Below are 16,867 nucleotides of genomic sequence, written 5' to 3'. Positions count from 1 at the left end.
CAGTGAGCCTTCTCGCTGGCCTTATGCTGAGGGTGATGAATGCGTTTTGTGATTGGATACTCACTTGTGAGGGGGCGGCGCGATGCCGAATGAACACACCTGAAAGTCGTAATTGGAGACCGTTCGAAAATCTAAAATATATTCTTGCTTTTTTTAAACCACAATGGCCGAAGGAGGGAAAAGCATGGATTTAATTGCAGATACACTTGCAAGGACATTTTCAAGTCGGACCTTTCAAGAGAAGCTATATCGTCCAACACTCACTCAGTGGTGCGTGAGTGTGTTTCTGGATATTATTTGGTGTCATAAATGATGGTATTTTGATGTGGATTCATTCAAGTAGGACAAAGTAGGACTTCACTGAAGACACCTTAAATGACTTCCATACCCTGGAAGGTCACTGACCTGGCGAGAGAATTGCCCCCACCATAAACAATGCTCAGGCCTATTTTCTCTCAGGGCAGTATCTGGTTACATCGGAACTTCAGAACCAAGACCGGTCACTTCTGTGAGCTCCAGTCCCTTCATAGTTTCATAAAGAGAATTACTTCCCATATCTAAATTAGGCCATTTAAAAATACACAACTTATTTTTTCATTTATTTCAATTTATATTTAAGCTTGCTTATGTAATAATACAATACTTATTCAATTATTTTAATGTAAAATTATATCAATATTAATTTAAACCTTTTTATTTCACTCTTGAATATTTCTGAACAAATTTGTTCTTTTGAATATGTGTGCAATTTAAATTATTCCATCCATCCAGCCATTTTCTGCCGCTCATCCAGGGTCGGGTTATTGAATTTATTTAATAGATAAGTATTTTTTCTAATTCAAAATTTATTTCACGATTAGGACTCTTTTGAATTAGTTCAATATTTATAAAATGTTTCTATATTTCTTATTAATTGAATTAAGTCTGTAGGTGGTTGCCAATTTTAAATTTTAATATTTCCCTATATCAATATATAAATAATCCAATGTATAAAAAATATAATATAGCATGAAAAAAAATATTTGGTAGATTTGACAAAATGAGTTTTTCCAAAGTGAGATTCTGCTTAGCAACAAACCCCAAACGCTTGATAGAGCTCAACCTAGAAAGTGGTTTTAGCTCGTCAGAAATTTATTCAGAAAGCGAAATATTAAATGTATGTGAGGGGATATTTGAAGAGTTTGAGTTTTGTTCAATGGACCATACATATACACGAGCCAGCCAAACACAGCGAGAAAACCAGCGCTGACTCCAGTCGCCATCAAGTTGCCAACTCCTGACATACCAAAACCTTTAAGAGAAACTGAGACTATTTGCATTTCTCTTTCTGGTTCTTTTTATAGTTCAACTTCTAGTTCAGTTTTTCACCTTTTCACGGCGTAATGAAGTCCAGTTGAGCAAGTGGAACAAGTGATTTCATTGATGATTGTGGAAGGCACCGATTTCATAAGCACCGTTTCTTCTCACACCTTTTCCATTAAGTACGATAAAAAAGACAACTAAAAAGCATAACGTTAACAAATGTTGTTCCAGGCAAAGACAATTAATTGCATTTACATGTTTGATGTAAACACACAAAAAAATCATCATCACTCAGACACATTGCTTCTTCTGGCAATGATCACATTGGCTTAGTGTCAATAAAAGAGCTTTGCAAAACTAAATTTATCATATTTCATTCAAAATCACATTTACATCTTACCACAAAGAGTCAGTTCCTTCAGTTTTTTGTTGTCTTTTTTTGAAGCTTCAAGGATCGCTGCTATTCTCACCAGCACAATTGTGACTCTCCGCATGCTGTTTAGTGGAGAATTTTTTAGCACAAACGCTGCAACTGAATGGCTTGTCTCCACTGTGTGTTCTTGTGTGGCGTCGTAAATGCGACTTTCGAGAGAAGCTCTTGGCACAAACTGAGCAGGAAAAAGGTTTTTCTCCACCGTGTGTTCTTCTATGTTTTGTCAAAGTTGACCTATCAGAGAAGCTTTTGCCACAAACTGAGCATGAAAAAGGTTTTTCACCACTGTGTATTCTTGTGTGGATTGTTAAATTTGGCTTTTGAGAGAAACTCTTGCCACAAACTGAGCAGGAAAAAGGTTTTTCTCCACTGTGTGTTCTTCTATGTTTTGTTAAAGTTGACCTATCAGAGAAGCTTCTGCCACAAACTGAGCAGGAAAAAGGTTTTTCACCACTGTGTGTTCTTGTGTGGATTGTCAAATTTATCTTTTGAGAGGAACTCTTGCCACAAACTGAGCAGGAAAAAGGTTTTTCTCCACTGTGTGTTCTTGTGTGGATTGTTAAATTTGGCTTTTGAGAGAAACTCGTTCCACAAACTGAGCAAGAAAAAGGTTTTTCACCACTGTGTGTTTTTCTGTGTCCATTTAAAGACAGCTTTGAAGTGAATGAGTCAGTGTGACATGCCCTTTCACCTTTAGCTTGCCCATTATCATCATCATTAGTATCATCATCATCGTCATGAGTGTCTGATAATGTGTCCTCATTTTGTACTTGTGATGGTCCCCAGTGGTCTTCATCACCTTCTGTCACGTGATGACTTGAGCTGCTGCTTGGAGGCTCCGCCCCTCTGTTGTCCTCACTCTCATCCTTGTTTTCATCTTCAGTCTTTATAGGGAGAACGTTCAGTGGTGACTTGTTGATCTCCTCCTCCTCCTCCTCCACCTTTTTGATGTGAGTCAAGTCTGGCTCCTCTTTCACAGAACAGAGATCATATTCACTGACGTCTGCAGGACACAAAAAGACGAACACACATTTGGTTTGGTCAAGTCAAAGCTCATGCGGCGACTTTGTCTTATATTGTTTCTACAGTGCGGCACGGTGGCCGACTGGTTCGCATGATGGCCTCACAGTGAGAGACATCATCGGTTGTGGGTTCAATGTCCTCCCCGTGCCTGCGTGGGTTTCCTCCGGGTACTCCGGTTTTCTCCCACATTCCAAAAACATGCATGGGAGGCCGATTGAACACTCTTAATTGCCCCTAGGTATGAATGTGAGGGCGGATGGTTGTTCGTGTCTGTGTGCCCTGCAATTGGCTGGCAACCAGTTCAGGGTGTCCCCCGCCTACTGCCCGAAGATAGCTGGGATAGGCTCCAGCGACTCAAAGTGAGCAGAAGCGGTACAGAAGATGGGGATATATATAAATATATATACACACATATATATATATATATATATATATATACATATATATACATATATATATATACATACATACATACATACATACAGTAGAACCTCGGTTCTCGACCATAATCCGTTCCAGAACCCTGTTCGAAAAGCGAATTGTTCGAACACCGAAACCATTCCTTTGCTGCTTGCACTGACTTTCTTTGGAGGCATGATTAGGGGCTAAAACACTTCGTACACCTATATAAAACGCGAGAGCAAAACGCAGCACGTCCACACGCGACAACAGTTGGTCACGAAGAGAGCAAGAGAGCGATCTACACCCGTACGCCGCTCAGCATCCCACCCTCGCGTTGGCACTCACGCGTCGTACCGGCGTTCGAACTCCGATGTTTGTTCGAACTGCGAACACTTTATATATATCAGGGTTCGCGGTTAACCACTTCCCGATTGCCCGGGGCAAGTGAAATTTGGCCACGGGCAAGGTAAAATTATGGGCAACTTGCCCGACCGGGCAAGCATTTTTTAAAGCAGCCAAATATCTTTAATTTCGCCGAAAACTGTGATGTGATCTGTTTGTGTGCACTGTATGGTGATGGTTTAACCCAGACACCCCCTTATGTTATGGTTTGGTCCATTGGCCTTATCGGGGGCAATGGGCGGGCGCTACGGGGATCAGTTAGTTCAGTGAATGTCGAGTTAAAGTGGACGACAATAAATCCCGCAGTATTGGAACTCGCTGTAGTTGCATCCTCATTTGAAGTTTGAAAAACACAACAAAAACCTACGATATTTCGGCCGAAAATTGACAGTCGGAAGTTTTCTTCCCTTCTGCGCATGTTTACAAGTGGCGACGAGTTCGTCCGAACATTTCGGATTCCTCTGACATGACTAAAATAGCTCAAATATTTTTAAGTAGACAATTCAGTTGTGAGTAAGAAAGGGAGTAATATTTGATTATTGGCTGTTAATTCATTAGCTCCATGATGTGACCTGACATAGTGTCAGTGACTGTGTTCTGTTTATGCTATGAAACTTATGGAGGCACCACCACCACTGGTCTTAAAGGAATACACAAATTTCCCACACTCACAATTTACTCATGTGATTACTCAATTAATAGGCTCTCCTGGACTTAAAATTGATAATCTGGATTGCTGTAATATCGTTTTCCCAATTTATTTTAATTATTAAAACTACAATTAACATTTTCAATAACTCCACAGGATGATACATGCTGTTGTGAGTAGGGTTTCATGGTTGATGATGAAAACAAGATTAATTTATGTTTATCAGATTATATGTTTATTTACATTTGTGGCGCACATTTTACAACCATAAACATTTTATTCTTAGAGAAAAAAAATTGTCACTTGGCCAAGTCGGGCACGTAATTTGGCCACTCGGGCAAGTCAAATTTTAGTGGCACTTGCCCTATGGGCAAGCAGTTTTTAAAGTTAACCGCGAACCCTGCATATATACACTTTACGCAAGTGTCCAAATTCACGTGGCCTCCGAGAACTAGCCTTATAATCTGTCCTCGTTTCCATGGAGACGGGCCCTGAGTGAAGGCTACGAGAATGCAACCTTCGCAGCCTTAAAATCCTCGCTCTTCCTCTACGCCGTTCTACACTCGCAAGATGCAAACTACCGAAGCCACGTGTTCCGCCTCATCGGAGTGCACTTTCAGGTGTAAGTATAAGTTATTTATATGCAATATTAAAACATCACTCATGAGAAATATTGGGCAGCATTGTTTGGATATTTAGCTCCAGATTAAGATAATTTTATTAGTTGCGATATCGGCCAAATGTAACTAAGGTAGCTCTAAGAACTATTGCATAGGAGGTAGGGCTGGGCAATAAACCGAAAATTTACCGTTACCGAAATTTAGTACAATGACTGAAATCATTTTGCCCATGTCGGTAAATTCGGTGTTTAAAAAAAAGAAAAAAGAAAAGCCTTTTCTGTCTGCGGCAATGTTCATGCCCCTTTAAGACATATACAGCGCCTCTAGTCACGTGACTCCACCCGCCTGATCGAGAAAGAAAACAGACGTCGCTGTCGTAGCTGGGATTCAAATCCAGAAGCTTTTTCACCACCCACAACACAACCATGCTGTGCTGAAAGTTCAAAGTGAGAAGCAAGGTTCGACAAGTGACAACAGCCCATGAACGGAGGCGACACCATACGAGAGAACGTCTCAGAGGTGGACGCGATAGCCTAGCACAGGGATGTCCAAACATTTTGCAAAGCGGGCCGGATTTGATGTTGCAAAATGTGGGGGGGCCGACCTCGGCTGACATTCACTACATAAACAACAATATATTCAAAAACATTTTAGCAAGCGATTCTGTGTTTCACATTTTGCTTTTTTATTTGCATTTAAACCATCAAACATGTATTTTGGTTGATTTGAAATATGAACATCACATGCAATTGAATATTTGCTTAACTTTTTATTCTTAAACAGAAGTAATTATACTCTTGAGTGCAAATAATATTTGAACATGAATTATATTATCATTATGGGAGTTCAATGTTCACAGAATGTTTGAATAACAGAAATGATTACCACAAGTGCAGGACTAATTTGATATACATGACATATCATCAAATATAAATGTTGATTGAAAATTCTATTCTGGAATGAAAACCGACAACTGGTCTGAATTTGTGACTGAACAAAACAAAATTAAGTCAGAGAGTTATTTTAATGACATGACTTGCCTGCATTAATGTGACGGGTGATACTGAGATCTGGACTGCAGCACAAAGGCCAGGTCTGGCTCAAAGGCAGAAGTATTGATGCGCAAGATGTCTCGCAGATAAGAGTCTGTGAGTCGTGTCCTCACACGACTCTTATTTAAGTTCATTACCGAGAATGTCTTTTCACACAAATACGTCGACCCAAACAAGCTCAACATTTTCTTAGCAAACTCTCGAATCTCTCGAAACCTGCCTTTATCCAGCTCTCTGTAAAAGTTGGCAAGAGAAAGTTGCTGGTACCGACTACGGCTCTCGGCGTCACACTGCAACTCAATGAGCTCCAGCTGTAAATGGGCTGGAACATTGTCTGTGTCCACGGAGAAAGGTGATGAAAAAAGAGAGATATCCTTCTCAATAGCTGCAAAATCCCGAAAGCGTTGTGTGAACTCTTCAGCCAAAGATTTCATATCTGATGCGTACCTCTTCGTTTGTGCACTGATGTTGCTCTCTGGGAATCTGACCATGATTTCTTGCAGCGCTGAGAAATGTGCTGTATTGGGCTGGGTCTGCGACAGGTGTCTTTCAAACAGTTTGAGCTTGATTCCAAAGGCTTTGATGTGTGAAAATAGTTGGTTTATGACTCCGTCTGGTCCCTGGAGACTGGTGTTCAGGACATTAAGGTGCTTTGTAATGTCAACTAGAAAACCCAAATCAGCTAGCCACATGGGGTCACTTAGTTCTTGCATAGGTTGTCCCTTTTCAGCCAAAAACTCACAGATTTGCTGCTTAAGAGAGTAGAAGCGCGACAGTGCAGAACCTCGACTAAGCCATCGCACGTCAGTGAAATAGACAACATCTCCATATTCTGCATGGACATCGCTGAGAAACTGTTGAAACTGGCGGTGGCATAGCGCTCTGGAGCGAATATAGTTAATAGCCTTTATCACCGGTTTCATAACATGTTCGTATTGGAGATGTTTGGCACACAGAACTTGCTGATGAATGATACAATGGAGTTTTACAGCGTTACCCCCTTCTTCACTTACTTTGTTACATATTAGTGTCGCTAATCCACTTCGTTCGCCAGCCATGGATGGTGCGCCGTCCGTAATAATCCCAGAAATTTTATTCCACGGGAGTTTTAGGTCATCCACGGCAGCGCAAACAGAAGACAATAGGTCTATTCCTCTTGTTTGGGCTTTCAGGCTCTGCAGGTCAAGTAGTTCTTCAGTAACGTTCATTTCATTGTCCACTCCTCTCAAAAAAATAAGCAACTGGGCAGTGTCCGAGGCGTCAGTGCTTTCGTCGCAAGCCAGCGAAAAGAAATCAAACTCCTTTCCTTTGACCCCCAATTGTCTTTTGATGTCTGACGACACTTCCTCAACCCTGCGTGCTACGGTATTACGTGCCAGGCAAACTTTGGCAAACTCTTGCAGCTTCTCAGGACATATTTTCTTCGCCATAGTCATCATGCAGTCTTTGATAAATTCACCCTCGGTGAAAGGTTTGCAATGCTTCGCGATCAGTGTTGCTACCTCGTAGCTAGCTTTCGTGGCATTCTCATTTGACTCTCGGGCTCTTGCAAAATACTGCTGCTGTGAGAATAAACTCGCTTCAAGTTGCGTCAATTTCTTGCTGCGTTCCTCCCCGGTCAAATTGTCATACGTGTCAGCGTGCTTCGTTTGGTAATGTCGTTTGACATTGAACTCTTTAAAAACAGCCACGATCTCTTTGCAAATGAGACAGACACAGTTGTTACGTATTTCTGTGAAGAAATAGTCCAATTTCCACACATCTTTGAAGCGTCGACCCTCGCAGTCAACTTTCCTTTTTTTGTTTATCGTCGCCATTTTAGAAATTGGGGGTAAAGGTCACCCGGGCTGATGTTGTGTAGTGATACTGCCTCTAGTGGGTAAATTAGGAACAGCAATCAGGAAGAGCGCACACTCAGTACTGTATATGTGCGGGCCAGAATGTATTAATTTTATTACAGAGGCTGCGGGCCGGATTAAGTTAGACCCCGGGCCGCATTTGGCCCCCGGGCCGGACTTTGGACATGTCTGGCCTAGCACATAGCTAAAGATAAAGCTCCTCTAGTTACAGAGGAGCGCACAGGATTTAAACGCTTCATGAAAGCCGTATTTCCCGATATGGACTACATCGGGCCGGGAGCTTAGACATGTCAAGCATTTTGCACCTACATCCGACTTGTGGTCGGGTCGCAACATGGATCCCTGATTGAGCCTGACTGTGCATTACATAGATGACAAGTGGCGACTGCGCACCAGAGTACTCGAGACGGCACATTTTCCCGATGATGCCCACTTGTTTATTTGGCTTGCATTGACATTTTCTTTCATTTTATTTAGCATTTTTTTATTTGACATTATTTACATCATGAGAGCATCTTGGCGCAATCTATTTGCAGAAAAAGATTTTGCAAGAGGTACCCTTTTTTTTGTGACATTGTTCAAGTCATGCAAAGCAAGCTATTTTGGAATTTATACAAATGATTTTTGTACTTTTATTTTTCATTGAAAGTAATGTGTACCAGTTGGTCAATAATAAAAACAGTCAATATGCATTTCCTGCATTTATTTTGATTTTTTTTAGTCCACGGGGGAATTTATCGTTATCGAGGTAAAATTGGTCAATTTCTCGCGATATTGATTTGAGGTCATATCGCCCAGCCCTAATAGGAGGTACGGCTGAAACATTTGAATTGCCTTATTTCTGCATGTTAGCATTATTTTATTTAATCTTTTCCTTACGTTTTAGGGAGCAAGGAGATGACCGCGGCTGATCAAGCTGCGCGGGGAGTACGACAGCCTCTTTACAGGGGCCAAGTTCTCCGCAGCCACAGCATGGAGGCAAAAATACAATTTCTAGCGGGAAAAATATTTGACGGGTTATTGTCTTATTTATTTCCATCCATTTAAACTCAAAATATCAAGAAGAAAACGCATAAGAATGGCGAGACCCACTATAGCAATTTTATTCCATTCATCAGCCATTTGTGTTTGAATTAGATTTGCGCTAACACGCAGCTGTTTATTCTAGCACAGAATGTGCCCTGTATAAATTCCATGTACCCCCGACAATGTGCTCCCCAATTACTGATATTAATGAATGATATAATCTGCATGTTACCCATAACACCAGGATTTCTGACTAATATTTGCATCTTTTTTACCCGTTTTTTCTTCCTTTATTTTTGCATGTATTTTTATTTATTTAATACAGGACCATCGTGGAAAAACTTGAGCTGCAAGGCAAAGTTACGCCCCTGCAGGCAAAAAAAAAATGGGATAATTTAAAAATTAAGTATAAAGTATGGAAGTCCACATTTTTTTTTCTTGTGTGTGAAAATGAAGATATAATTGTTTTAATCTTTTTGCTTCTTTCCATATAAAGGATTGCGAGCGAGCGAGCCTGCGCATGTATTTTAAATGTTTGGATGAGGTGAACTACGCACATGTGCACAAAACTGTGCAGGGCCACCCGAGGTTCATTGACACTCACCCGACTACGCCAGTACAAAGTTCATAAATAATTAAGACCAATACGTACTTTTTTTTTTAACTTATTGTGTTTTATCCACTAAAATTGATCAACCGCCATTAATGTTTTCGCCGCAGTGTGCACATATTTTACATTCAAGCAGAATTCCTTCCATAAGGAATTGCTTGAACAAGATATAAAAAACAGAAAATGCAAAATGTTAAATTTTCAGTTCAAAATTTATACTGTGAAAAACACGGAGTTTACCCCCCACTATTGGTTATTCTTTGGCATATATTTTCTGCACTGATGATTTGGCATAAACAAATGTTCAGCAAACCGACAAGTAAAAGGCAATATTTAAAAATAAAACGTTAATAACCTTGAACGATTTCCCCAAACAACTTAATGTTGTGATGCATATTTTTTAACGATAGAAAGTCGTTCTTTACAAAGCAAATGAGAGTTAGACGTGTACAAACCTGCTTTGTGTAGCACAAGATGAGGCTGGTTCCAACCTTCGCCCAGCAGTTGAAGATGTTGCTCGTTCTCTTCTTTTTTTCCACAAAGTTCCTCTTTGTACTTGGGTGTCGTTCTTGCGCACATTTTCAAACGCCAATCTCAACAAATCCGCACTTGAGCTCTGCTTGGCGATAACTCGTGTGCTTCTCTTTGTTCGACAAGACGAATGAAAGATGGCGTCGTTTTTTTTTTTTGTTTTTTTTTTTTTTAAATAACAAACTTTATTGAACATTTTAAATAGACAGTACAACACAACAGTATCACAAGTTCACTTCAGGTATTAAACTAACATATACATTTTCATCTTTAAATATAATTTACAACGAAGGGTAATGCATGTAGAAAAAAATGTATATTATAAAATAAAATAAAAATACACAGTAAAACAGGAACAATGTCTTTGGATATATGTAATTAAGGCTTTTAAAGGAAAAAGGCATTCAAAAATGTCAATATCTTGTTGCTTTTCTTGTTGTTAATTAATTTAATCGAGTTGAATATGGATTTCAATTCTATCAGGAAAGGCGTAAATCTGGGAGAGGATCTTGAGAATTTCTGTTTGTGGATAAAAAATTTTGCATAAAGAATGATGAAATTAATTAAGTATGCAAAATTGTTATCATTTGGGTTACTATAATAGCAAACAATATCCTTCAGATTAAGAACACAGGGGGTTTCAGATGGTTTAAAGAAATGAAACGTTAAATCATACAGTCAAAGAATAAATGAGATATTGTCTCAGTTTCATTCCCACAGAAAGAGCAAATATTGCTAATATCAATAAATTTGGAAATTAAGGAATTAACCGGATATATATTATGTAAGATATTAAAATGTATCACCTTGGCTTTATTAGTAATACAGTATTTATAAGGTAAAAGCCATGCTTTTTTCCAATTTACGTCCATAATCTGAGAATTCCAAAAAGATTTCCCTCTGGGCACAATTTTGTTATTTTTTAATAGAATTCGTCGTATATGCTGATTATTACATTTTATGTCTATTAATTCAATTCCGTCTAGTGTTAAAATAGAATCTGTAGGAACAGCTTTATTATATTTTAAGTGGTTTGCCATAAAATGAATCAGACCATTAGGAATGGCACGTATTACTAAATTAAAGATTTTGAAAGGAATTGGAAAGTTGTGTACAGACATGAATTGCTCATAAAATAGCATATTACCCAATTCATCAAATAAATTTAGGAGGTGATTAATTCCTTTTTCGTGCCATTTGGGAAGAAATAGAGACTTGTTTCGAACAAGTATATTGGAGTTGTTCCAAAGGAGAGTTTTGTGAGGTGAGAAATTGTGGACAAAGGCCAATACCCACGCAAGCAGGGCCTGTTGATAAAATGTGGAGAGTTTGAGAGGTAATTTGGTTGGCACAAAATTACACTGAAGAAGAAAGTGAAGTCCTCCAATTTTGCTGAAGATGTAATTAGGGATAAAATACCAGATTGAATTTGGATTCGAGAGACACTTTAGAGACAAATTAGCTAGTACTCTATTCTTGAGTTTGTGGGATTTATTTTTCCAAATGAAATCTAAAAATATCTTATTTATTTCAGTGACTGTTGACTCTTTCACAAAAACAGACAAAGATGGATAAACAAGACGAGATAAACCTTCTGCTTTTGAGAGGAGTACCCTTACTATAAAAGATAAATCCCTTTGGAGCCATAAACCAAATATCTGTCGAGATTTTTTAAGTCTGTCTGAAAAGTGTAAATGCTGTCTAACTATAAGATTTTTAGATATGAAAATTCCTAAATACTTAACTGACGATTTCAAAGGGATATCATCCAATACAGAATCTTCGTAGTCATGTAAGGGTAGAATTTCACATTTGGTTTTATTTAGTTTTAATCCCGAAGCCTTGGAAAAGTCATCAATCAATGCTATAGAATGAGCTATCTGGTTTTTGTCTTTTAGGAATAAGGCGGTGTCATCTGCAAGTTGAGAAATTCTAAGTTCCCTGCCAAAAATGGTGATCCCTTCCAGTATTCTGTCATTACGAATATAAATAGATAATAGCTCTGTAACAATAATAAACAAGAAGGGGGAAATTGGGCAGCCCTGTCTGACCCCTCTGTTGACAGAGAATCTATTAGATGTTTTCTGATTTACCATCACAGAGCTATTGATATCTTTGTAAAACATACGGACAACGTTAACAAAGTTGTTCCCAAAACCAAAAGCCCGAAGAGATTGGAAAAGAAATGCGTGTTCAACCGTGTCAAAGGCTTTATAAAAGTCCAGGAACAAAATAAGAGCCTTAGATTTGACATCATCGGCGTCATCTAGCAAATCCAAGACTAGTCTTATATTACAGCTGATGTGGCGATTTTTCATAAATCCTGTTTGTGTTTCTGCAATGATGGAGTTCAGGTCTTTTTTCAGCCTGTTTGCATAAACTAAAGCCAAGATCTTATAATCTATTGTTAATAGTGTAATGGGGCGCCAATTTTCTATTAATAAAGGATCTTTATTAGGTTTGGGAATAAGCGATATAACTCCTTGCTTCATTGTAGTTGTCATCTCTCCCCGACTGACGCACTCGCTGTACATTAAATTTAAAGGAACATTGATGTGATCCCAGAAATGGACGTAGAATTCAACAGAGAGTCCGTCAATTCCGGGGGATCTCCCCTTTTTCATGGATACGAGAGCATCTTGAATTTCTGCCATGGACAAATTTGAGTCACAAGATAATCTAAAATCCTCTTTGATCATAGGAATACTGTGGACTTTCTTCATAAACCTCTCACAGTCGTTTTCGTTAAATTTCGTTTCATATAAATTTTTGTAAAATTTACTGATAAAATCAGATATCAACTTTTGATCTTAGGAGGGAGTTCCATCAATATTAAGAGCAGTAACTGAGTTTCTTTTAATGTTTCTTTTCTCAAGAGCAAAGAAATAACTAGTATTTCTTTTCCCATCCTCTAACCACCGGGCCCAAAATGCTCCTTCTGCCATATCTAAATACACTTGGTCCAATTGTAGTTGAATCTCTTTCAATTCAAGTTGTTCTTCTTCGGTTAGATTGTTAGTTTTTAATAAATAGTCAAGCTTATCCAGCAGATCAGATTCATGGAGGTTTTTCTCTTTCTTTAATTCTTTACTTCTTTTTATAGAAACACAGCGGACCTTAAATTTGAAAAACTCCCATTTCCTACTAAAGTTGTTGTCCGCCCGATCATTTAGAATGTCATTTATTAAGGATTTGATGGAGTTATTGAATGAATCGTCACTAAGTAAAGAGTTGTTAAATTTCCAGTATCCTCTTAAACCAGAGTTTTCTTGGGTTTTACCCAATTTTAAAATTATTTGCATGTGATCTGTTAATGGGGCATATTTATGATAAACTTCTTTTACAAATTGAAGAATAGATGATATTAAAAATAAATCTATTCTAGATTTCAGTGTTGCATTTCTATTACACCAAGTGAATTCCACCACATTGGGGTTAAAAAAATCGCCAAGCATCAGTCACGGAGAGATTAGAGCAAAGTAATGACAGAAGGTTATTTGTTGATCTCTGGGATAATCTAGGAGGATATTGATCCTTTGTGTCGTCTGGGCACTCGTTAAAATCTCCACAAATAATGGTGACAGCTCCTTGGTATTTTTTGTTGAGGTCCTTTAATTTTAAATTTATTAATTCAAATAATATTTTATTAAGACTGTGAGAGTTAAATCCGTATATGTTGCAAATGATAAATTTAGCATTGTCTTGTTTAACTATCAACAGAATCCATCTACCATCACTAGCAGATATTGTCTCAAGAACTTCTCCCTTGAATTTATGCAAGAAAATCAAGACCCCTGCAGAATGATTAGTGCCGTGGCTAAAATAAGATAGATTCCCCCATTGTGTTTTCCAAAAATTAACGTCTGACTCGCCAGAATGTGTTTCCTGAAGCAAAATTAAGTCAGCTTCTGATTTTTTACAAAACAAAAAAATTGCCTTACGCTTAGTAATATCCCTCAGACCTTTAACATTTAAGGACACAACATTAAGAGACTTAAACAAATGATCCATGAAAACAGAGTAGAACACTTGAAATTTGAAATACCAGACAAGAAATGCGCTTTTAGAAAATAAAGATCTGAAGAGGTGGCGATTAACAACCATTTAAATTATCTAAGCATTTAGTAAAAGAACATTTTGCTCTCACGGCACAATCGTGAGTTAAACAAATTTGAAGAATAAAGGATCTAAAGTATGTGTAGACTATTTAGTGATTGAAGATGTCAGACAGTTGTAGGACGAGTGATTAGTGCAACAAAGTATAGGAATGGTATACTAGCCAGTATACTAGTAGGCTAGTGAGGTATTGACTGTCTGTTTGTTTGCTTAGATTGGCTTGGCTTGACGCGCTGGCGGCTTTGCTACCTGTGATTGCTTTGCGATGTTATTCACCAAAGAGTCCATGAGTATCTTGTTAAAAGGTTAGGTTTATTTATCAATCGTCAATATTAAAATCAATCTAAAACACCATAAAGTTGCACATGCTCCGCCCAAGCGGTCAAAAACCTGTATGCCCTTCAAGTCCGTACCTGGGCATACCTTCTTGCTCTTCCCTTTTATATAATCAGTCAGAGCGCCACACAGTGCTCAACAAAAGTAATACACACACACACATTTGACCCCTATTTGGCGTCTACAAATGGTTTGTAGAAAAAAAAAGAGTTTCGTAATAATAAATAAATATATAAAAAGAAAATAAATAAATGAATAATAATTAAATAAAATGTGTATATTAATATATATAAATAAGTAAGACAGAAGATATATAAAAAAAAAACAACAAACAAACACACATACACGCACACACACACGCACATAAATATAAGGAACCTTTTGTAATCAAAACGAATCTTTTCTATAAAATTCAAAACAACCTTGTATTCGAAATATACTAGTGTAGAAATTAAATAAATTATAAACTATAAAACAACCAAATAATTAAAATAACAAATTATTTAAAATCAAGTTCACATTAAATAATAATTGTCTCCAAAAGGGGTCCCATGAAAGTCTGCACAGTCTCAAACATTCTACAGTTTTGTTCCGGATTAGCCCACTTTAGTCAAAAAGACCAATTTATTTTAAGTTACCTGTGGAAAGTCCATCTTCTTCCCATTTATGAAGACGAAAGGACCACGGAAAACAGCTTTCTCTTGCTTTCTGAACCAAAGGCCAAAGCTTTTCTCTTGCAGCTTTATCCTCTGGGGACAAAGCTTCGGTGATCCTCAGCTTGTTGTCAAGAAGAAACTTGGAATCTCTCGCCTCCTTCCAAACAGCATCCCGGTGTCGTCGCAAAGCAAACAGGACTATAGTTGAGCGCGTCGAGCCGTCTGGACGGCTCTGTCCAATGCGGTGAACGATGTCAATCCCCTCCTTCAAGCAACCTCGGGTGGATGGTGCAGTTCCCTCCAGGATGGTGATAACTTTGGACCTGATATTCTCGTTGTCTTCTTCCTTTATTCCGTGAATCTTCAATGACCAGCGACGGCTGTAGCGATGGCTCTCTGCAATACTTGCTTTCAGGAGTTTATTTTCAGCCTGGAGTTTCTTAATTTCCTTCTCCATTTGTACTGCTTTTTCTTTTTGTTGTCTAACATCTAACGTTAGTTGTTGGACTGTCGCATTTAGTTTTGCAAGCTCTTGTGAAGTGGCCACCGTTGTTTTCTCAATGGTTGAAATTTTCTGAAAGGTCTCATCGTGTTTAGCAGATAGAGCTTTAATTGCCGCTAGTATACCACCTTCATCTTCGCTTTGCTTTGCTCTTTTCGGTGCCGGTTTCTTTGGAGTACCGTTCTGGGGCATTTTAAAGCTTGAAAGTTCCATATTTCCATCAACTTCTTCCATTGTTACCGCGGCAGTTGTGTCGTCGCTGGGCATGACTGAGGACTCCGCTGTCGACAAGTTATTGCTTTTCTTCCTTTTCTTCCCTTTAACTCCCTTTCCCATCCAAAGAAAACGTGTCTCACTTCAAAATACAAGGTTGGATGCGTGAAAGCTGAAAAAAAATCAACTTGTACTTACATAACTTGGTGTTAATCACAAAACCCCTTGACTATCTGAACAACATACGTTCTCTTACGTCGCAGCCATCTTGGCTCTCTCCCTGCATTCGTTATTGATGGATGAGCGCAACTGGCGCTGACGTCATCAATTGCCCTAGTGGTGGTGTTGCCATACTGCATTACTCAAAAGAAAACTGCTCCAACACTATCCAACCAACAACATGGTGTCAGATGTCGTGTTCTTCAACGGAACAAAGTAGACGGGGGAACAACTGCAGGTTTGTCGGTGGCTTTATTTGTCTCTGCTTACACATCAACCTAAAGCAACAGTGCCTCCCCAATATATACCATCCCCGTAATCAGGATCAGCTGCAGGCCGTAATCAAGGATCAGCTGCAGCCCAGATGAACCTGTCTCATGCACAGCACCGTCAGTCCCAAACAATACAATACACCACATCAGATGTGAAAACAAAACCAGCAACAAAAGTAAAATTCAATACATCTCTCAAGTTCATATTTGGGAACTAAAATGTTTCTTCATGTGCATACGGTTCAAATCGTACGTTTTTCCAATGTTGAGAAGAAGATAACAATGATTTGCATCGCAAATGGTGACATCTGTCGGTGAGTTGGTGACAGTGCTCCACAAAGCCAGCAGCCAATCATATCACAGCGGGGTGTGTCCTGCTCTTCCGCTTTAGTGTAGAACAGACTGCGGTTTTCTCGAAGGAAATCCTTTCAGTGCGACTTTGAAAAACGATGCCATCTTTCTTTCATCTCGTCGAACAAAGAGAAGCACACGAGTTATCGCCAAGCACAGATCAAGTGCGGATTTGTTGAGATTGGCGTTTGAAAATGAGTGCAGGAATGACACCCAAGTACAAAGTGGAACTTTGTGGAATAAAAGAAGAGAACGAAGCAGGTTTGTACACGTTTTACTCTCATTTGCTTTGT

At 38.7% G+C, this 16,867-nt stretch overlaps 1 protein-coding gene across 2 annotated transcripts in view; it reads right to left on the bottom strand.

Moving 5' to 3' along the window:
• Positions 1-10,014, bottom strand: part of LOC148341703 (uncharacterized) — a 169,027-nt gene extending 159,013 nt beyond the window's left edge. The window contains exons 1-2 of one of the 2 annotated variants that reach the window (XM_088287330.1): positions 9,834-10,014; positions 2,535-2,738 (exon numbers count right to left, since the gene is read on the bottom strand). In XM_088287330.1, coding sequence (XP_088143456.1) covers positions 2,535-2,738; positions 9,834-9,957 — 328 coding nt within the window. In that variant the 5' untranslated portion in view covers positions 9,958-10,014. The remainder of the gene's footprint in view (positions 1-2,534; positions 2,739-9,833) is intronic. The other variant, XM_088287331.1, reaches the window with a different exon arrangement.
• Positions 10,015-16,867: the final 6,853 nt, after the last annotated feature.

The sequence above is a fragment of the Idiotropiscis lumnitzeri genome, chromosome 2, assembly GCF_059441095.1.
Source record: "Idiotropiscis lumnitzeri isolate Australia: NSW breed Sydney's pygmy pipehorse chromosome 2, RoL_Ilum_1.0, whole genome shotgun sequence".
Taxonomy (NCBI): Eukaryota; Metazoa; Chordata; class Actinopteri; order Syngnathiformes; family Syngnathidae; genus Idiotropiscis; species Idiotropiscis lumnitzeri.
The sequence above is the reverse complement of the archived record's forward strand: the minus strand, read 5'-3'. Positions and strand labels throughout refer to the sequence as shown.